We start from the raw sequence: 22693 nt of genomic DNA, 5'->3' as shown, positions 1-22693 counted from the left end.
AACTGTAGCCACAGCAACAGCTTGGACACAAGTTATTATGCTGTCACTTGTCATTAACTGGTGTTTCTCCACCTGAGCCACAGACAGCAATGTCTGGACCTGCACAACCCAGGTAACCAGTGTGATGGGTCAAATAAAGAGGGAGATCCTTCCAGAAGTCAGGAGTTACCAACAATGAAACTTAGTGACTACCAACCTAGCAACAATACGCTCTAAGCATGAAAGGTCCTGGCTGTTTATGGCTAGACCCTCTATGTTTTACCTTGAGCGGGATTATAGGTTTCATTTATGGATGAGTCATCTATGGCTCAGATTCACTTTAGCCCTATTCAGATGGGATTACATTTACAGGGGCACTGTAGACATTCCCTCTTTTATATATGCTCCTCTGGATTAGCCGTGTGTTTTTTTATCCCCCACTCCATTAGAATGACATGTAGTTTTTCATAAAACACACTTATACACCATGGTTTTTCAGGCAAATGTGCCTTGCATTGGAAAGAATAGTGTAGTATGTAAGGGAAACATGCACACAAAATAAGAAATATATTCACAAAGGAGAAGCACACACACTTACAACTTGCAAAAAAAAAAAAGAACCACCTCAACCCAAAATGGAGAGGGTAGGTCCTAATTGAACAGTAGATGATCATTGCTAATTGGCTAATGTTCATTGTCTGTAGTGATGAGGAGTTGACTCTCCAAAGCAGCTGTGATCTGGGGATCATTTCTTGGCCAAAAATTCAAAGAGCTTGGAATTTTCCAAGTGCAAGTGTGATTTATCTACAACTTAGTGCTGGGCGATATGAGCGCAAATCAATATCACGATTAATTGTACATTTTACCACGATAACGATTAATGAACGATTCTTTTGTTTTTGTATCTTTGACTTTCATTGTTCAATGATGAGGCTTGTACTGTAAATATGCTCCAATATTGAAGCTGGAATATTTTTTCTAATGTTGCTGGGAGCATGTTCCTCTGTTGTTTTTTAAGCACTGTTTATATTTGGTGTGTGAATGTGCTTTGGTCGCTGAAGCTGTTTGTTCTCAGCGTTTACATTTGACTTCTTTTTGTTCAGTGTCATATAAACTGTAGTCAAAACACAGCACATCCAAACCAAAGACGCTGTGTTGTTCTTTGGAACAAGCTGCTCGAGTCGCTTGGTCCGCCTCACCCTTTAGGTTGCTTCCCTGTGGCAGATAGGGGCATGTGTCTACAGCTTGGTAACGTAGTTTTAAAGGGACAATACATGAACACACAGTGGGGACATAACAGAATAAAAATAATCAATACAGACAAGATTATGCCCAGCCCTACTCCATTTATATTTGATAAGGTCTTGGTTAAAGCAGAAATGATCCATTATTTGCAAATTTGGGTTAAAATTAAATTGAGTAAAAAGTTTTTTTTTTTTTTTACTTCAGCAAAACCTGGAGGATGCATATTTTCCTATTTTTTTGTGAGTGGACGTTTCTCTTTATGTGTGTGTTTTGCACACACACACACACAAAATTCACCAGATCATCAAACACTTTCCAAGTCACAAAAGAAGGAATGGTTGCATCTGAAAGGTCACTGACTCATTCACATTGTCTGTGTGGTAAACTTCCACTAAATACATTAACTAAAAAAGCATTTTTAGGAGGAGAAAGAAAACAATGTGTGAGCCTCAGGTTTACTGTTGTAAACACTGTGTTGTGTTGTCTGTGCTGATTTATCCATACCATATGATCATGAAATATCAGATCATTAGCCCTGATTAACTACCACACACTAGAAATAGGCGTATTTTATATTTTGTTAGATCTTCGATTGTTCAAGTAAAGTAAAAGCATATAGGTTGTAAAAGCAAACTGGTTTGTTTAAACATATTTTATGGTCCAGTAAATAACTGAACTATGGGTTTATTGTACTGTTGTCTCAGGCTGTTAATGTCATTGTGCCTGATAAATTGTGCAGACTAAAACCCAGCCATTCAGAAGCTTAGGTGATCAAGTTCAACTGAGCATTCTCTCTCGGAAAAAAAGACTTCAAGGAGCAGTTACAGTACGTACTGCTCTGGAACTCTGGACTCCAGATGAGGAAGGATTTTCCATATTTCTCCATGATTGGGATTGAGTGCTGGCCCAGAGCAAGAATGCTACGTTAAAACAAACTGTTTAAGGTCTCCTAGGGATTGATTGGATAGCGCTGATGTTTTACTGTGCAGACTGAAGAGGCATGGCGAGTTTCTGGATTCCTTTCCAGTTGGTTTTGTCTTTGCTACAGCAAAGTTGTCCTCAAGCCACATCTCACAGCAACAACCATATCAAGTTTTACGCAAAGCATGTGGAAATAATTTGTAGTGCTTTTCATATCAATATAAAGACCCAATTATATTTTAATTATCTAATATACTTTCAATTTGCAGATATAAATCATGCTGGTGTTTTATTAGTGGTACCGTAAAACCAACTAATGACGTAAAATGACGTAAAACTGAAAAATCCTACTCTTGTTTGGCTGTATGTGGGACACACCACCACTGGTTAATATTACCACTGCGGCGTATAATGCCAGCGTTCCATTAAATAACACTACAAGAGGTGATTTTTGTCTCCCGGGTGAAGCCTTGATCCTGAGAAGCATGAGTGGGTCTGAGTTGACATAGACCAGATGCATAGAGGTGTGGACAGCAGCCATGTTCACTGTGCTATCATTCTTTTAGCTGGCTTATCTCTAGCTGTAAGAGAATAGTGAGAGGTGAGCTAAAGCATATTCCCGTCAAGCCATCCAAAGCATGTCCACAATGCTCCAGAAATTCCCAGCACACAGAGAAACTGAACTAATACTCCAACATCCAACATTACTTTCGCACTCAAAGAGAGCTCACACATATGTTATCAAGCTACGTTCAATAACAGCATCTAATTCAACTGCACTGTTCTTTCTGCAATCAAATAACCCAATAAAGGTACAAACAAATGTTGCTATATAAACATCTAGATTGCATGCAAAAATCCTATCAAGCAAGTATTTAATGTAGTGTCAGTCAGGCTAACAGGCGACTTAGGGCAGGAGTTATCTCCATAGCTAAACAAAATGCCAAACAACATAAATTGTAGGAGATATTACAGGAAAATCTTTGCATTTATTAAGAAAATCATTTTTGCATTTAATTATGAACATGTCAGTTGGCCAGTTCATGTTTCCTGTGGTTTCAGGCCAATTCAACCACTTACGTTCAGTCTCTAGGGCTGGCCCCGAATATTCTGATATTTGTTCGTTGGGAAGGAATTTGGTTTATAACTTGAGATTCGGATATTCATTTTTGGATAAATGTGGCTTTCAAAAAAGGCTACGCTCCACTCAACCCACATTCAGGCTCAAAAAACAGTGCTCTCCCTGCTTCACGCATATTCAGACTCATCAACATAAAAGTCTTTGTGCAAATGATTCCTAAAACCCAGTCATATAAAACAGCCTAACATGCTAAAACAACACACTTACAACGAAGCGAAGTGACACCACCGTTCATTTTGTCGGCTTAGTCAAATTGTGTATACTCTGTGCCCTTAGTTAGCAGGTTAGCGAGCATAGGTAGCGAGTGAAACCTGGAAAGAGGGATATTAAAGCAGGTTTCAGACGCTAAGTTTGTTAATGACAACAATATACGCCACCCCACTCACAGAATATTTTAACATATACATGTCCCGGCCGAAGATAAGAAGCCCTAAAAATGGTATTTGGAGCAGCCCTAGACACCAAACATAAGTGCTGTCACATATTCTCTGCTCTCTCAGTCAACATTGTAAGGAAATACTAAATTAATCAATTTTTCCAATTTATTCAGCATGCCAAATTTTGGATATAATCTCTCTCGGACCTAACTATAGCTGGAGAGAATTAATATATGCAACACATTCAAAAATGTCATCATGTTGTCAGAATATGCTAACTGAAATTTTACATCAGCGAATTTGCTGATTTTTCATGCTGTGCATAGGTGAGTTCCTCCTGTTTGTTTTTATAGAAGGGGAATTGTGAGTTAAGTCTTTTCTTAGTGTAGAAAGCTTTATTATTGCTATTTTAATTATAAGGATTTTAATATTTTAAAGATTGTATAAAATATAACGGTATGGTTGGATAAATGAGGTCCTGCTGGTTGTGATATGTGGATCGCGTTTGTAATTCAACAGGTTCCAGGGTTTGTCACGATAAACGTTTGTGTGGCATTTGTGTTAGCATTTATGCTGTTCATTAGATTAATCTTCAGACTTGTTTAAGGAAACTCAAAAAGGTTTATTAACAGCATCAGAAGTGTAGAATAAATGAGAAGACCAGTCATTAATTGAAAGACAGATAATGTCCCACCCTTCAACAAAAAAGGCCAATTTTTCAGGCTGTACAAACAGAATAGACGTTAGTGGGTTAAAACCCGGAACAGGTGAACTTTACTGAAGTTGAAAATACAACTAAGTCCAAACACAATAAGACGAATGCAATCAAAAGTCATACATGAGATAAGCTTTGCTAAAAGATAGTGATCAGTATGCAACAGTAGAGTTAACTATACTTTGCAAACAGGCAATGCCAAAGCCTTTGTTAAAATACTGAGTAATGATGCACAAATGTAAAACAGCTGTGAATCAAAACTCAGGTGACCCGGAGCGCACAAAGGAGTTCCCATTGGTTGATGGAGTCATGTGACTCACCGCTGAACCATGGGAATTGAAGTCCCCAGAGCAATCCACAGACTCAAGCGGCCATGCAGTGTAAAGCGAGGGAGGAAGCGAGGCATCCACAGAGACGTCGCACAATCACACACTCAGCCTGCTAATACCCCACAAGCAGAGGAGGGTAACTTTTCTGTGGTGCTAATAGAGAAAGCCCCCCTCGATGTGGAGATCTGCACATGCTCAGTAGCAAAACAAGCCAAACATCATGCTTTTTGTACATTATTGAGCCAAACACTACAAACTCCAGTCTGCGCCTGGTCTTGTATGGCTTGGAAATAAGTGCCCAGAGGCAATTCCAAACTTCAATAATAATGTTAGAATAACTGCCTATGCTTACTTACACTATTATTCATTCATTCATTCTGTAACCACTTGTCTAATTCAGGGTCACGGCGGGTCCAGAGCCCACCTGAAACTACAGGGTGCAAGGCGGGAACACACACCAGAAGGGGCGGCAGTCCCCCACAGGGTGAAACACACCCACACTCTCACACCAAAGGACACTCTTAAGTAGCCAATGCATCTATCAATGTGGTTTTTTGGACCGTGGGAGGAAACTGGAGCACCCTAAGGAAACCCACAGGGAGAACACACCAAACTCCTCACAGTCAGTCACCCTGAGTCAACCCACAACCCCAGGCCCCTGGAGCTGTGTGACAGCAACACTACCTGTTGCGCCACCTTGCCGCATTTACACTAGTATGTTCAATGTTAAACTACACAATCCTGATCTGATTTCAGTGGCAAGTTGTGCATCAACTTGGAAACTTTATCACTGCATTGTGGTCGAAGTATCATTAACTGAATCAAATTATGAGTTATGATTCATGAATGAAATATGACTTATAAAATATTAAACCCCGGTACTTGAAATGGAGGCAATGCAAAAAAGAAATACAAGATTCTTCTAGATGGAAACCTTGGTGAAAAGGCTGATGTGATGGAAAAGAAAGATTGCATTCCATTTCTCTTACACGCACACACATGCGTTTGCATACCGAAAGTGTATCATCAGGTCAGACCTCACGCACTGTGGTCTCTCTCAGAAATCTGGACAAACCACCATGATAGACTCCATGAAATACCGCACAATTACAGAGGGAACAGTTCCACAAAGGCTGAGCCATCAGAACTTCCAGTTCTCATTCTCATTTATCTCCCTCAGTCCCCTCTATTCCTCCATGCTCAAAAACTCTCTGCAGGCACTAAATCTCTATCTCAGAGCAAGAACTTTCTCCTTACAGTTCATACTTTAGCCAAATCCCTTGCTGAAGATGGGCCTCTTTCTTCTTCTCTCTTTATTTCTATCTGAAAGCTGTGATCTCATGTTACAATCGTTTCCACCTCCCAACAACAGCTTGAATTTTATTACCATTTCTGGCTTTTTCCATTCAAATGGAAGGTAAAATACCCTCTAAAAAGACATTCAGACATCTAGATATCCCAGACAGCCTGTGGATGTTGGTCACTTCTGGCAAAAGTAGCCCAAAATTATAATGTTAATATGGCTCATGTTTAAACTTCTGGCAAATGTGGTTTGAAGTGTGGTGTTTATGTGGCTCTTGTGGCAAAGTGGATGAGTGCCCAAGTGCAGTGAATACATGTAGCAACGGGGCCAGATGAGAATGAGGATTTGGTACATCTCTGGGCCAAAACAACACAGCTATCTGGGATGATTCAAGTTCTGAGTGACCTAAGACAGGGAATGCTGTATGAAAATGGTCTAAGGACTACTGCAGCTGGTAGGTGTTGGGTGAGTTTCAATCATGATCTGAGGTTCAAAAGATAGCCCGCCACTTTCTTCTATGGCCTGTTGGGACTTGGAGAGTAAATTGCTTGTGTCTTTGAGTCCAAAGAGACTCTTAACACCCAGACTAAGCTAATTTACTAGAGCAGAAAACCAGACGAGAGCGTCAATATGTCACTTTCAAACGGTAACATAACACACATTCTGCTAGACTGGGCCTTGGGCCAATGCTGGAGAATTAGGAGAGAGAGAGAGAGAGAGAGAGAGAGAGAGAGAGAGAGAGAGAGAGAGAGAGAGAGAGTGAGAGAGAGAGAGAAAGAGAGAGAGAGAGTGAGAGAGTGAGAGAGAGAGAGAGAGAGAGAGAGAGAGAGATAGAGAGAGAGAGAGAGAGCACCTTGAAGCTGAGGAAGTGTATTAGACAGGGTGTAGACTGTATAATAAGACAATAGGAAAAAGACTGAGCATTAATATTTCTGGTTTGATCTTATGTAGGATAAAAACTATATGTTTAACTTTGGTAATTAGTGAATTCAGCTGCATTAAAACAACACTATGTAGTATTTTAGTATTTTTTCCCTTATAATTACAGCTTCTAAAGCTTCTACTCTGGCACCTACATTTTTTAAAAGACAAACAGACACTACGTATTCCTTGCTGCTGCAATAACCTTAGGAATTTTGGTTCTGGCCATCCCACAGAGAGTTCCATGCGCTCCAGAGCGAGGGAGGGAGGGAGAGAGGGAGTGAGGGAGAGAATGAGGGAGGGACTCCTCCCATTCTTTTTGCAATGATCTTCAAGTGTGTTTGTGTTGCCTCAAAACTTTGCCTTAGTCCCTCCTCAGGAAGGAGAAGAGTGTATTTAGGGTATCAAGAGACAGTGCAGGCCCCTCTCACTATCTCTCTCTCTCTCTCTCGCTCTCTCCAATCCTCTCAGTATCTCTCTACCCCTCTCTCATCCCATATTCCTCACTCTCTCCCCTTCTCTTTCTCTACCTCTCTCCCTCAGTATATCTCACGATCCCTCTCTCCTACTATCCCTCGTACCTCTCTCTCCCCATCCCCCTCTCCCTTTGCACCTCCCTTTCCACTCCATCTCTCTACTGCTCTCATCTTACCCTCTGCATCTCTCTCTCTCTCTCAGCTGCCACGTCATATGACTCTTAGGCTGGGGTTTCACAACATGTTCTGTAGAGGCCGAGCCAGAGGCTGAGCTAGCATTCATTCTTCACCGTGGAAGCTTTTTCCCACAATGCCTTTTATCCTGTGCTTATACTGACATTAGTACTTTGTGAATGAGTGAGATATTTTCCCTCTTACTTCAACAGAAAGAAAAACAGCTCCAGTTCCCCATGTTCTGTGTTTTATTTTTCCTCCCCCGTTGCTCTACACTTTCCGAGGGAATGTCAGTGGTGGGAAATTAATGACATCATCAAAGCACTTTCCCAAGAGTCTCCAAGACGACAGGTGCCAGGAGATTTCTGGAAACACCCCCACCTGACTAAAGCTCCCCTTTCATCCTCCACTGCTGAAGAGCCATGCACACACACACACAAACCCACACTTCACTGAGCACTCACCAAGAGTCTGATACTGAACTTCAGCCCAGAACGTGTCTTTTTAAGGCAGAGTTTCATCCCAGATTGCAGAACAATGCCTTGGGGATTTGATGGCATACAGCTGGAACATTAGTGAGGTCAAACACTGATGTTGGATGATTAGTAGCCTAGGTGAAATTGTTCAGTCCACATTCCCAGAAATGTGAAACATTGACACTTCTAGGTATTATAAAATGGCCAGGGTTCTCCTCCAAGCGTGTTGTGCTCTCCAATGGTGTGTGGGTAGCAGGAAGGATAGTTGGGCAGTGTCCATGTAAAGCCTGTGGTTGCGGAATGACTCTGGGGTTCCGGCACATGCTGTGTCGCATGCGCAGTATGTATAAACCAGATGAAACTTCATCATCACAAAAACCCCTTTCCATCGCCCTTTGCACATTTGGTCTTTAGTGATATTCTGACTTTTCCACCTCATCCGAGTGTAGAACTCTTTTTGCGATATTTGGGTGCATTTTCAAATTTTGGCCGTTTTCATGCGCATTTTCATAATTTGCAAAAAGTTGGTGGATGGAAAACTACCTTGAGAGGAAACATGTGCTCACTGCTTTGTAGCATTGTTTGCTTAGGGGAGAACTAGCTAGTACCTGGAAATGTAAATCACTATATGAAACTTTTTTTTTGGTCATTGCAATTAACCAAGAGGTTATTATAATTAAGTGATACACATTTAGGGGACCCTCTAACACAAAACGACCACTGGAGCCGGGCAGTCGACAAAATACTCAATACAATAAACTACATCACAAAACATTTAGCTTAAATACGACTAGAGCTACATTTACAACATCAATATCAGCACATTTAGTCCAGACACTTTGCTAAAAAAGGTCTAAACGGAGGGCCCTTTGTCTTTTTTAATGAGCAACTTTCCAGATGTTTGAATATGTTCCTATGAAGGGGGAAATGACTGACCATTATCAGAGCACTGAAAGAAACCAGCTGATGAAACTCCAGCAGGGGAATTTCATTTGTAAAATGAGTCGTTATGAAGAAAAGATGTGTATGACGAGCACCAGGAGGAATGCTCACTGAACTGTTTCTCACATCCCAAACTTGGCACACTGCAGTCTGAGGCTGGGGGTAACTGGGATTGAGTGACTTGTGATGAGCAGCTTCCTATTCAACCATAAAAATGATCACATTTATATACATGTCTCTTCTGCGTAATAGGTGTGTTAGTACTAACACAAAGTTCTATCATTACAACCTGCTTTATGGGTAAAATTAGCTAATATTAGTGTTCTTTACTCTGTGACTTTTCAGGCCCGAGTTACCACTTGCTGCCCCTGGTGGACAATATTCATAAGAAGCAGACAATAACTTAATATCATCTGAAAAATTTTAATCAGTTTGTTCCTTTTGATTTCACATGGCGGTCAGAACAAATGCTTCATATTCTGAGCAGCAGTAAAACAACTGTTAAAATATTGACCACCAGAAACTATTTTATGGTTACAAGTGACTATAGACATGTTTTACGCAACTTGAAAACACAATAATCTGCCTTAATAATCAGTTTGTCTTGAAACAACCAAAATCTGACCGAAAAAACCTGCTGATTTGGCCATGCCACCCATAGCTGGCATTCTCGAACTCAATTCACAGCCCAAAAGATAAAGTATATCTTAAAATATAAATGAATACATTGTCTTGGATGAAGAACCATTTTCTGTTGATGAAACCAGTGGATTTCAAGCCACATACTGTAGCCTGCACTCTAATATTTTTATTAGGTTTAGTTATGGAAGGTGCATTTGTCTGTTTGATTTTTAGCGTTCACATTCAGTTGTGGGCCCTGTTGTAAGTTTTGCTTTCTGCCCAGGAAATTTCTTTCCAGTTTTTCATTGCATCATGAAGCACTGAGGAAAATATTAGAAAGGAGAAATACATGTCCAGGACAAAGTGAAAATAGACACGAATACGTTTTTAAATTTGTTATTTAATGTCATTTTTTTTTTAATCAAGACAAGTGACTGATAAGCTTCTTTTCCATAATTAGTGAATGAGGCTCAAAGCCCAGCATGTCTGCTCTGCACAACATCAATATTTGTTCTTAAACACATTGACCTTAAACTACTAGACCCTGTGGCCTTTCATTTGGAACGTCTCTAGTGATGAACATCTAGGACTATATTAGGAGAAATAGGGTCCTGGTGTTGTGCGTTCAATCCCGGACCGGGTGACTGTTTGTGAGGACTTTGGTGTGTTCTCCCTGTGAACACACTTGGGTTTCCCACGGTCCAAAACCACATGTTGGACGATGGATTGGCGACTCAGAGTATCGATAGATTTGAGTGTGAATGAATGTGTGAGTGAGTGTCGCCCTGCAAAGGACTGTCACCCCCTCCAGGGTGTGTTCCTGCCTTGTGCCCAGTGATTCCGGATAAGCTCCGGACCCACCACGACCTTGAACTGGATAAACAGTTACAGACAATGATACAGACGATTAGCTGATGTGAAAATATGGTATAAAAATAAGGTCAAATATACAGGAACTGAAAAGCAGTATCAAAAAATCTAAATTAAATCTAGATAAACATAAGGACAGTTGGGCGAAGAGGTGGCACACTGGGTAATGTCTCTGTCACACAGCTCCAGGGATATGGGGTTGTGGGTTTGAGCCCCACATTTGGGTCACTGTTTGTGAGGAGTTCATTGTGTCTGAGTTTCTCTGTGTCTGTGTGGATTGGCTGTTCCAAGGTGTCCATAGCTCTGTGAGGTGCCTTTTATGGACTGGTGCCCTGTCCAGAGTGTGTTCCTGCCTTGCTCTCAATGATTCTGTGTGGTCTCCAGATCCACCATGACCCTGAACTGGATGTGGGCAGTCTTTATGTAATTACAAAATGTAAACATTTTTAGCTGAATGTTGTCAATTATTCTCCACTGAACAAGTATTATATATTATAATACATGTTATGATTCACTTACAGAATAAAATCAACACACATTGATAGCAGTATCCCATGGGTTTGGGGGGTTGATGCTGATGTTAAATAAGGAAATATTTTGTTCACAAAACTCTTGACAAATAAAGGAAATCTCATTAACTTGATTTCTTGGAGATGGGTTCTGCTTTTTGGTTCTGCTTTTTAGCCGTATGATAAAGTCTACATTGAGTAGGTTTCAACTGGTCTGAGCGCTATAGAATAAAGTTCTTTTCACTATGGCCAATGTCCATCACAGGTTGTTGACTTCAGACTAAAATCTGCACCTAAACAAAACCTCATAATTAATTCAGGAGTTGAATCAGGTATGTGTGAGCAGAGAAATCAGCAAACTGTGCTGGACACTGGGTCTCTAAAACCCTTCTATTGAACTAAATAGCAGCACATACATAAATGTCTCTTCTGTGTAGGAGGCGTATCCTTGTTAGCTCAAAGTTCCCCCTAAAGAAAAGTAGCTATGGCTGCGGCAACAGCTTGTGCCCCTGCTGGAGAAGCGAGGCACACACTAGCCACGCTGCCTCCCACTCACTTCTCACTTAGCGGGGCTTCGGGCCTCCCAGCATGCACCTGCCCTGACAGGCTCAGGCTCGAGAGCCAGCCCCACCGCCACTGACAGAGCTGGAGATGAGTAGTGGGTGTATTCTGCAGAGGTTTCTCCGGCTAAAGAAGAGCACACTGCCAAAGGAGTCGGCTCAGATATAACACTGCGGAAAAGCTCCATAAGGAAAAACTCGTCAAGGATTTCTGGAAAGAACACCAGTGCTAGAGTGAAAGACACAGCACAGATTCCTGTACCTCTGATCTTATGGATATAAAACTGTCATGCAAAAACCCAAACCTAAATAGGCCAGCTCCAAAATAGAAAATAGAAAGTCATTAACATTCTAAACAGCAAAGAATCTGCAAACATTTAACCCACTCATAAAGTAACTTTGTAGTAGTCTTTCTACAAGAGAGGGAGAGTTTGGAAGACTTACACACAGCTTTTTACAGTGAGAAGCATCAACACTGTACCACTCAGTGTTGCAGGTTTCTAATAATTGACGACTAGTGAAAGCTGGCGTGTGATTAACTTGAGATTTATCATTCTCCAAAGGACTGGACTTGGTTCTAACCACAGCCCGGTCTTGCTCCTGAGACACTACTAGGTGATGTTTGGTCTGTGAGCATTGTGTTGCTGGAAAAAATAACAGCCCAGTTTTTTCCTCTTTAGAAAACTAGAAAACAATATTCAAAATAAACAAGGCCTTGTTCTATTCTCCTCTACTCCAAAGCACTTTTGTAATAATTTCTTGTACTTCAAAACATTTCTGCATTATTCTCCTGATCTCCAAAGATTGTCTGCAACATTCTTCTGTACTCCACATTTGGCCAATTTTTGAGCAAAAGATGAAGCAAATCAATTCACGGTACATTTCTAGCAAGAAAAAAAAAACTAGCAATAAAGGAGCACACTAAATTTACTCAAGGTTTATTTTATGCAGATGTTCTGTTTGTTAACAAATGAACGTGTGAGTGTGTGTCACCCTACAAAGGACTGGCACCCTCTCCACGGTGTGTTCGAGCCTTGCACCCAGTGATTCCGGGTAGGCTTCGGACCCACCGCGACCCTGAACTAAATAAGCGGTTATAGACAATGAAGGAATGAATGAATGAATGAATGAATAGTAATCCACAATATAAAAATTGTTTACTATTTTTTGGTGGTACAGTTCATAGTTTATAAATACTGTACATATACCTTATAGTATAAGAGACTACTAAAAGTTGAAAGCTGATGGCTAGCTTTGTTCTTCCATCGCATATGGCTGAAATTACATAAGAGTTATTTTGTGTGCGTATGTGCGTGTGTGTGTGTGTGTGTGTGTGTGTGTGTGTGTGTGCGTGTGCGTGTGTGCGTGTGGCCATTAACTATGCATGGGACATAAAATGCAATAACTCTGCTGTGTCCTTGCTTTTTTAACATGTGCACTTGTACAGGAACATGTCAAAGAAAAGTCATTGACTTTAATAAGAAAAACATTCTGATGTTGCTTTTGTTTAAGGACTTGGGTTTGCTTCAGAAAACATACACCTATCTAATATCCATACTGATATTTATATTTGGTATGCTACTATGGCTACTATATATCCAAAAGTTTGCAAACACTTCTTATAATTAGTTAATTGAGCTGCGTTAACCTGCACGCACTGTGGAGACAGACATTCAGATCCTGTTAGTGCACTAAAGGAGGACTTATTGAAAGGGATTATGTGAGACTACCTATTAATATCCTGAAGAAATGCTGGATGAACTGGTTGTGCACAGACTTTTATAGCAGGATCATAAGGAAGCACCTGCAATTTTTTTTTACAAGACAAATGGACTCTACATTGTTCTTGTTGATGTAATAACCTTAGGAATCTTGGTACTGTTCATCCCACAGAGAATTCTACACACTGCACTACAGTGTGAGAGAGTAAGAGACAGAGAAAAACATACTAACAGCAGGCTTCATTAATGCTCTTGTGATTAAAGATGATGAAATCCTCACAGCAATGTTCTAGCCTTCTCAGAGGAGTAAAAGCTACTACAAAAGTTACTACAACAAATAGAACACAAGCTGCCTATTAATATATAGAGTTACAGAAGAAAAGTTGGATGAGCAGTTGTCCACAAACTTTTGGTTGACGAGTTTATTGCTATTATTATTGAGTTATATGCTAATTCACTCAAGCTCAGAAAGACATGCACTTCTGGGATATTGCAAGTGTTTTGACAGAACAGATACATTCAGACTAGAAGAGGTTTAACAATGACAAACAGCCAATGTACTCTATGTGTGATGGGATGTATCACCATTAAGAGTTCATTCCTTTTAATAGGACAACAGTGGACAATATGGGTACAGATTTTGATGGACACAATTAACTAGAATTATAACCGTGGAGTTTTATGCAACAGTGAATATACACCATATGGGCACACCTGCTTACTCCCGTCTTTGCTTCCAGCCTTCTGTGAAGCCTGTACACTAGAAATTCAAACACTGCTTTGAGGATTTCATCAGGGCATATACTGACATATACTGACACTGGATAAACATCATTCCAACTCACCCCAAAAGTACTGGATGGGACTCTATCACTCCAGAGAACATAGATCTATTGGTTCACAAGCCTTACACCCCTCTAACTGAATCCCTGGACCAGGTGCAAGTCAGTGTGCGAAATACCCACTTGTAACTGGGGGGTCCAAGTGCTAAATTTGTGTTAAAACAGATGTTAAAGGCTGTGCCATCCTCCTTTTGGAGGAGAGCTAAAGCAGCCAAGAATGAGAAACATTGTTGCTGTTTTCTCCAGCACAGCAATAAGAGCAACTGACCAACTCACTACAGTGCCACCCTGTGACAGGCCAGTGCTGCTGTGTTTATTAGTTAAGAATAGTAAAACAGAACCAAAGAACTTGAAAAAGAGGCTTTTTTTTGGTCATACACTGTATGGTTAACAGACAACACCACAAAATGTTCTTTATATTTCTTCTTAGGAACACCCCAAAAAGAGTAATTAGGGGGTCCTGGACCTCCCCACGAACACCTGTATTTCACACCTTGGTTGAAGTCCATAACAGTGAGGAGAAGCACTTTTTTTAGCCTTTTTCACTTGGTTCTCTTTCTTATCCAAAGTCCACAGTATCCATAGTAAGTCCTTAATTCTTAGATTAGTAGGTCTTTAAAAACTTGTACTAGGCAATAGTATCATTTATGCACATCATTCCTCTAAACTAGGACTAAATATTTATCCTAAACTGACTTTCAAACCTGAAGAGCTGCTCTTCACAAATATAACTAAATTATAAAGCCTTTCCAAACACTAAAAGCTGGGCGTTCTCCCCCAAGATTGCCTCTAGCTGGGTAAAAGCACTGCAGGTCAGATGAAGTCATCTCTCCATGTTGACTGCCCAGACTCCAGGCCTGCTATCTCCCAGGGTGCCCGTGTTTTTGCAAGTGCACTAAGGGGTTGGAGTGCTAGCTGCTTTCTTTTGCTGCAGTGAGGGAGACTGTCGAGAGGTGTTAACAGCAGCCGACACAACTCAGGTCATGCCAAAGTGTTTAGACACACTCACAAGCCTATGAATTCAAGCTGAAAAGGTAGCCCTCTTCATGCCAGAAATACTACAGTGATACTACTGGGTGAGTGTCCACTTGAGTATATAAATGCCTAAGAGATCAATCTGAGTTTGTAAATTCAATACCAATTTTGACCGTGCCATGTTATAATGCAGAGATCATGAATGTTGAAGATGCTGATCCTGAATATAATGCCTCAGCCATCCTTCAGCCAGGAGTCCACAAGTTTATTACTCCCTTTCACCCTGTTTCTCAATGGTCATTTACCCTCAGGACCACCACAGAGCAGGTATGATTTGGAATGTGGATCATTCTCATCCCTGCAGTGACACTGGCATGGCAATGGTGTGTTAAAATGTTAGCATCTTGGTTTATATCATCAGAAACTGAAAAAGCAAGGTGCATTGCTGTTTCCTGCTTCTATATGTTTCTTATATTTTGCAGTTTTCAGACACATATATCAAGTTTCCTCTTTGTGCAGTGTGTGCCTTGGCTTTTTAATGAAGTGATGTTTTCTCTGTGACATCTCAGGATGTCGGACTACTATGTCATCAATTGATAAGCTTACATTAAATCTTTAGTCTCAGTTTACATGCATGCTATCTTATTGAATTTAGCAGTGTAGAGATGGTGCTCAAGTGTCTCTGGTATAATGCCTGTGTTAGAAAAAATTGGAATTTAGGAACATTATGGCAGTCACCTTAATAACAAAGACATTCAGTTCAGGCTGCACATGTCCAATCAAGAAAAAAAAGCACCTCTATGATTATCCTAATTTCTGCTAGCACTCCTAAGGCATGTATAGTAGAATGTTAGCACTAGCATATTTGGCTATTCAAAATTAAGGCTACAGTCAAGCAGCAGAGCGAAATCTGAACAATTTCAGGGTGAAGCCACAAGCATTCCACCTGTGACAATTGGTCAAAATGTCTATGATTAATTTTAAGTGTTGCTGACATACATATTGCCAATATTCTGTAGTTCCTTCTCAAATTTTCCCCTTAAATAACAGCGCACCTCCAGTGCAAATTGGCACACCAACATTGAGAATAGTGACACAAGACGAGTAGAGATTATTCACTAAGCTTTAAATATTTTATAAATAAATCCAAGAGAAAAATTCAGGATCTGATGCAGAAAACAAATAAATAAATAAATTTAAAAATCATGGCAGAGTGGGTGGAAACAGTAGAATTCTCATCCTGCTATAGAAAATAATGGTGTTTTAGCAGGATCTACTCTATCACCTGAACACAGCCTAAATATAGCCAAAATAAGATATATTATTAATTGTGTTTAGTAATTATATTGAATGTTAAAAGTAATATAAAATACAATGAACAATTGCTGGATTAGGAAGTCGAGCAGCCAAGCTGTGTCTGATCCACTCGTGACAGCACAACATACACTAACACACCATCACAACATCGGATCACTGCAGCGCTATGAACCATCCACCACCCAAATAATACTTGTTCTGTGCTGGGCCTGACCATTGAAAAGCAGGTTGCAATAGGAATAAGAAAGTATGCAAACAAACAGGTGGACTACTGTCTGTAATTGTAAAACTACAAAGTGCTGTATGTATGGTCAGTAGAGCTATTAAAATGAACAGAGAATGCAGACACAAAGTAGGTGTTCCTAAGTGATGGTAAATACACATATTGTGAAGGCCTATGTTCTGAAGGCCTATGGTGCTGAGTCCTTCTCTGCTGGTGAACTTCTGCTACAAAGACAGTCATGATACAACAATACCAGATCCTAATATGAGGTGATTTTTTTTTGTTTTGCCTTCCATTTTGAGTTATTAGTCTTCTGTCTGTTAAGTGAATTTTTGTTCTGGACGTCTGGTTATATTCCACTCACATGTTCCTTGAGACTGAGATTCCATTTAGAGTTCAGCTCATTTACCAGTCCACTTTTCCACTGAGGGTTAGTGGCTAATTGATGTGGTAAAGTCTATGCTAGCAATGCTCTGTTCTTGTAAGCATGAAGTAGTGATGGGACAACAGATGACAGCTCAAACCCCAGCCTGCGCCCATGTTATTATTAAAAGCATGTTACAATAAGGTTTGTGCAGGAATGGCAGCTGTCTAAGCCATCTGCATGTTAGTGCCCAAGGACCAATGGAGTTTCAAGGTGTTCGAGTCAAAATATCATATCTGACGGTATCACACCCAAAACCACAATCAGGAACTGCTCTAAGTGGATAGAATTTATAGGCAGCCATAAAAAGATGAATAATATTCATGGAAATCCCTAATTCATGGACATTCCTCAAGGCCAGGTTTCTTGTCAAGGGTGAATTTAGTTGGCAAAAAAATCAGACAGGTTGAATTTTTCATAATAAATGTGAGCCATTATATAAAGACGTACTGCAATATTTACCATGTGAAAAGGTTTGTATTGTGGTTAAATCATGCCCTCATATATTCACAATAGTAATTTTATAAAAGTATCAATCATTGTGTTCATTTGGATGTAAAGTATTACACATAGGGCCATTTATTTCAGTATAGGGTTTTAAAAACTTTTACACTATTGTGTATTGACCATTGTTTTGTGGGTTATGACAGTGTTGTGACAATGATAAACTCTATGTGGCCAAAGCCTTGTATACAGCCCTTTTATTATATACTGCTACCTTAAGATACACCCATTGTGGACACTTCAGTCACATTTCAGTCACATACAAACATCTCATATAATCACAAAATAAACAAAGTAAAACAAAATGAGAGCCTGGAGCAGCTGCACATAAGCCTAAGATCACTTTGCCTAATGCCAATTGTCAGCTAGAGGGGGATAAAACCCTCCAGCTTTGAGTTGTAGTGCAGTTATGAAGAAGCTGTTTTCTTTTGTGACAGAGCACCATCCAATAAAATTCAGTCTAGTGTGAATCATTAAACGTACCTAAAATAGTACCTGAATTGATTGAAATTTATGAGGCCGAATGCCATTAAATTCTCACAGAAATGTTCTACCATCTAATGCAAAGCCTTTCCAGAAGAGCAGATGTTACAGCTGCAAAGCAGAGTAACCTTCCTAATAATATCCTTCAGAATAAATGTTAAACGGTGTCCATAGGCATGGGCAATAATGCAGTTTCAATATATCGCAATATAAAATGTTTCAATGACAATGATATGATTTTTAAACACATTTTTAATATTTCAATATACATTTTTACAGCATCTGTCACTTACTGATGTTCATTACAGGGTTCTGCCAAGTTCACTGCCCTAATTTTTAAAATTAGTTTAAAAATATGAATATTGACAAAGCCAAGATGTTTGTGTTTAATGGTGATGTCATGTTTCTTGTTTGTTCTTGGCAGTTTTTCTGTGTATTTTTTGTTGTTTATATCGATATCGAAATTATATAACATCGACTGATATTTAGAAATATATCGTGATATAAATTTTGGCCATATCGTCCAGCCCTAGGTGTCCACAAACTTTTGACCAACAGTGTGTATTACATGCCAGTAAAGATCTCTTTCATGTCCAAAATAAAAACACAAGCTGACTTAATCTGCTCATTCTCACAGTTGAGTAAACATGAGTGAACCCAGTTCATCACAGTGATCATATATCAACTGAATTCATTGTAGGAATTTTTGTATCCCATGGGCATGCCTTTAGAGCCTTCTCAAAGGCCTCTCAAAAGAACACAAACCCAATGATCTGCCTCAGCACAACACTGCTTGTAACAAAAGCATGCCATGCCGCACAACTATACAGGGTGATCACAGTTCACTGTCAATTACATACAGAAGGAAAAACTTATTCATCTTTTTTTTCCTGGATTCCACTTCAGTGACATGGAAAATGCTATTGTACAAATATATTTATTAATTATATAAGGGTAGAAATTGTGGGTTTTGAGTCAAATACTACTTTCTGTGAACCACTGAAAGTTACACATTGGTTATAAATAGACATTAATAATGTTTTTTTATGTAATGTGCACAATTGTGTTCATTTTAAGTTATTTGGAATTTACTAACTGTCTGTGCAGTTTAATGATCCAGCTCTGTTCCCTTACTAAAGGTGCTGAAGGCGTACCCTTGAGGGGACCACCATAATTATGGAAAAGGCACCATCCCAGTGACAGTTTTCTCAGAGTAGATCTGATACAAGGAGAGTGTTATATAACACAGAGGGGGCACTCACCAGGCCGTCACAGTTGCTGATGGCCACTGAGGTGTCTGGTACGTTAGTGACATGGCCCACATATAGACAGTCGCTGGGCAGGAGCGGCTCTGAGCGGGTTCGGTTGTCCTCCTCATGCCATTCCACTGTCGCTCCTGGAGCCACCAGGCGAGAGTTCCGTTGGAGGTGAAGGTGGAACTCCTGCCCAAAAACAGTAACGTTATAAAACAGAGTTTCTCTGGTGCTCACATGTTCCTGCCCCCCGTTCTGGTGGGCATCCCTCCGCCAGCGCCGGTGAGACTGCTGCCCACTCAGCTGACCGGCCGAGAGAGCGTGAGAGATGAAGCGCCCATCAGCGTCAACGCTCACTGGCTTCACCAGGCCGTATTCCCTCAGGACATGCTGCAGTGAATCTGCCAAAGGAACACACACAAACACACACACAGAGTTATTTTTATATAATGTATGGACGTGTGGAGTTATATATACATAATACTGTGGAAAAGTCAGATATACGAATTGGTCTGTTATGGTCATGATAAAGCTTAAATATTATATGCCATTTTTATGACAACAATTTGTTACTTTTCTTTATTGTGCATTACATGAAATATCACATTATATGCCTAAAGTGGCCAAATTGGCTGTTTTGTTTTCTAGCTAATAATTCCCAACAGATATATAAAGTAAGCTCACTACTGCCCATATGTATTATGTAATGGTATTATTATTAACAAACATCAGATTAACAAGCACTTACTCCTGCCCTCTAAAAGTTTATAATAACAAAATTTACCCAGCCTTGCCCCCCAAATATGATGCTAAAACTATTAAATACTTTACTCAATATTTCCCATTTTATTGACATATCTAAAATAAACAAACAGTACTCAACACTGCCCATTAAAAATGTTATTAACATATATCAAATAAATAAACATTACTCACTATAGTTGCTTTTAACATACAAAATACACACAGTACACAACATTGCCCTCTAAAAGCGCTACTAACCAACATCAAATAAACAAACCTTACTAAAAGAATTCTATATGAAGGTGCTATTAACATACATGAAATAAACACAGTACTTACATGAAATCAATATGCAAAAATGCCTAAATGTGTTAAAATATCTAATAAATAAACAACGCCTTAACCATGCTATTAAGAACTATCAAATATATACACTACCCAACACTGCTCTCTTAAGGTATTAGAACACTAACTCAGAAGTTCAAAAATGGGAACTTTTGTTATTTTGTTTAACACATCATCAATCAATGGTTATTAACGCAGTCTATTCATATTCTGTTGCAACATAAACTGACAATCATGATGGAATTTATCACAGTATCAGTTACTTTAGTGCCCAACACATACCCAGATTACAGTGAATGAATTCATGTCTCCCATTCACATACAGAGGACAACAACATACAGATTGTCAAACAGTCCCAAAATCAATAATCCTTATTAAAGAAAAAAAAAGAAAAACAAACTACTATTTGTACTGTAAACGGTCTAAGTGCTCCTGAAAGACTATTATGAAGTTAGAAAAAAGCATTGCAGCTGTACATCTGTGAATGCAAATGCAGCTTCCTCTGTGTCTCCTACATTCCTGACCACACCATTGAGAAACACATTTACATCGACTTGCAGTGTGCAGGTCAGTGTGAGGAGTGCAGAGAGCATCCTTATGCATATGCAAAGCCCTTCACCTCAGTGATGGTGAGCCTGAAGGTGCAGCCACACAAACACACACACACACACAGACTCACACAGTTTTTTTTTTTCCATAATTTGCATAGTCATTTTCTATCACACCCATTTCTCAGCATCTTCCCAAAATGCCCATGAGAGTAAATTGTTTGTTAAAAAAAAAATAGAAAAGAAAACCTACAACCATCATCTGATTTTGTTTTTCTTCAAATGGCATTTGACGGTTCAAATAGTTGACTCTTAGATACAAGGCATTTGGAATTTCTGAAAAATAGAGTCAACTCCAAAGCTTTAGACACAATTCCACATGGTGCCGTTCAAGATGTGGTGTGGGATATTCCGCTGTCATTGTCTAGACAGCCTGTGCAAAAATACAGCCATCCACAACAAACTCAGCAATATCTTGGCTTGGACAAAGTGGAAAAAAACAAGTAAAAATGTCAATTGTAACAAAAAAGCGGCTTACAATCAAGGAATGTTGCCAAAGCTGTGAAATATTTTACAACCACATGAGCTGATAGAGAAGATTCCCCTGATAGTTAGATGAGCTAAATTAGCACAGATTCAATTGATAAGGTCAAATAAGTCAAACAAAACGGCATCCAAATTTCCTCAGGAATAACTGAGGTGATACAAAGTAAAGTTTATGAGATGTAAATAGACTTCTTGTCCTTCAGGATATATATCATAATGGTATATTAAGAACTTATGCTGCAATTGGCTGCTCATCTGATGCCTTTATATACCAGATGGTTTAGTAGTAAGATTTCACTCTGTTTCGTTCCTTACTGAAACATACACCCACTACATGGAAAAGAGATATTGTGTTTCCCATTTTAATCTGCTATAGTCTTTTGTCAGTCATCAGCAACAAAGGAAGATGCAAAAACATGTTGGCTTACATATTTTTTCCACAGGATGTCATTGGATGTGTACAAGGTCAAAAACAAGCAATGCTACATCCAAGAAAGGTAAATCTGTAGATAAGCTTAAGCATTAATAAATACCAACCACAGCTTCTCAGAATACAGTGTGCAAATGCAAAAGCAAATTAACTACCAAATATGACAGACTTTGATGGTTTGAGTAGTGTATTATGGCAATGCCAATGTTTATGACAATTCACTGTAGTAATGTTAGTTTCTATCACAATTCAGAAGGTTACTCATTTATAATGCACAGAAATCAAGGACATTCAGGGCAAAGCTGTTGTAGGACAAAGTATCAGACAAAGTTTAACTACAAAATTATTGTTATTATTATAATTACACAGTTTGGTTGATTTTTGAATCAGTAATAAAAAATGGCTAAATATAGGCTATTGTTTGAAAATGCTTGGAATCGCCTTCATCGCTTCACTTTTAAAAAATCAATATCGGAATCGTCTCGGTAATTTATTGACTCAGCCCCTGGCTGTCACTGAGGCAAGCGCGAGACAAAAAATATCGCAAAGTTAACCACAGAGCGGGCAGCGGAGTAAGAATATAGCTCTCTCTCATTTCTACTCAGGTTTAAAAGTTGGCTGACGGAGATTTACAGTCTCCGAGGACGGTTTGGCCACATAAACCAAAGATGAGTGAGGGGAAAAAAGTTCGAGACACGGAAAAGCAGAGAAAAGGTCGATGCCATTCAGGCCATTTTCCTCAGCTAGGTGTCCCTCAGAACACTAAAGAAAACACAGA

The 22693-nt window shown here is 39.5% G+C and overlaps 1 protein-coding gene across 1 annotated transcript in view; it reads right to left on the bottom strand.

The window, feature by feature from the left end:
• The window catches only part of adamts2a (ADAM metallopeptidase with thrombospondin type 1 motif, 2a), an 89255-nt gene that overhangs the window by 66222 nt on the left and 340 nt on the right, over positions 1-22693 (bottom strand). The window contains exon 2 of the mRNA XM_066645912.1: positions 19311-19702. Coding sequence (XP_066502009.1) covers positions 19311-19702 — 392 coding nt within the window. The remainder of the gene's footprint in view (positions 1-19310; positions 19703-22693) is intronic.

Source organism: Hoplias malabaricus, chromosome 15, assembly GCF_029633855.1.
Source record: "Hoplias malabaricus isolate fHopMal1 chromosome 15, fHopMal1.hap1, whole genome shotgun sequence".
NCBI lineage: Eukaryota > Metazoa > Chordata > Actinopteri > Characiformes > Erythrinidae > Hoplias > Hoplias malabaricus.
This window is presented reverse-complemented; position numbering and strand designations above follow the sequence as displayed.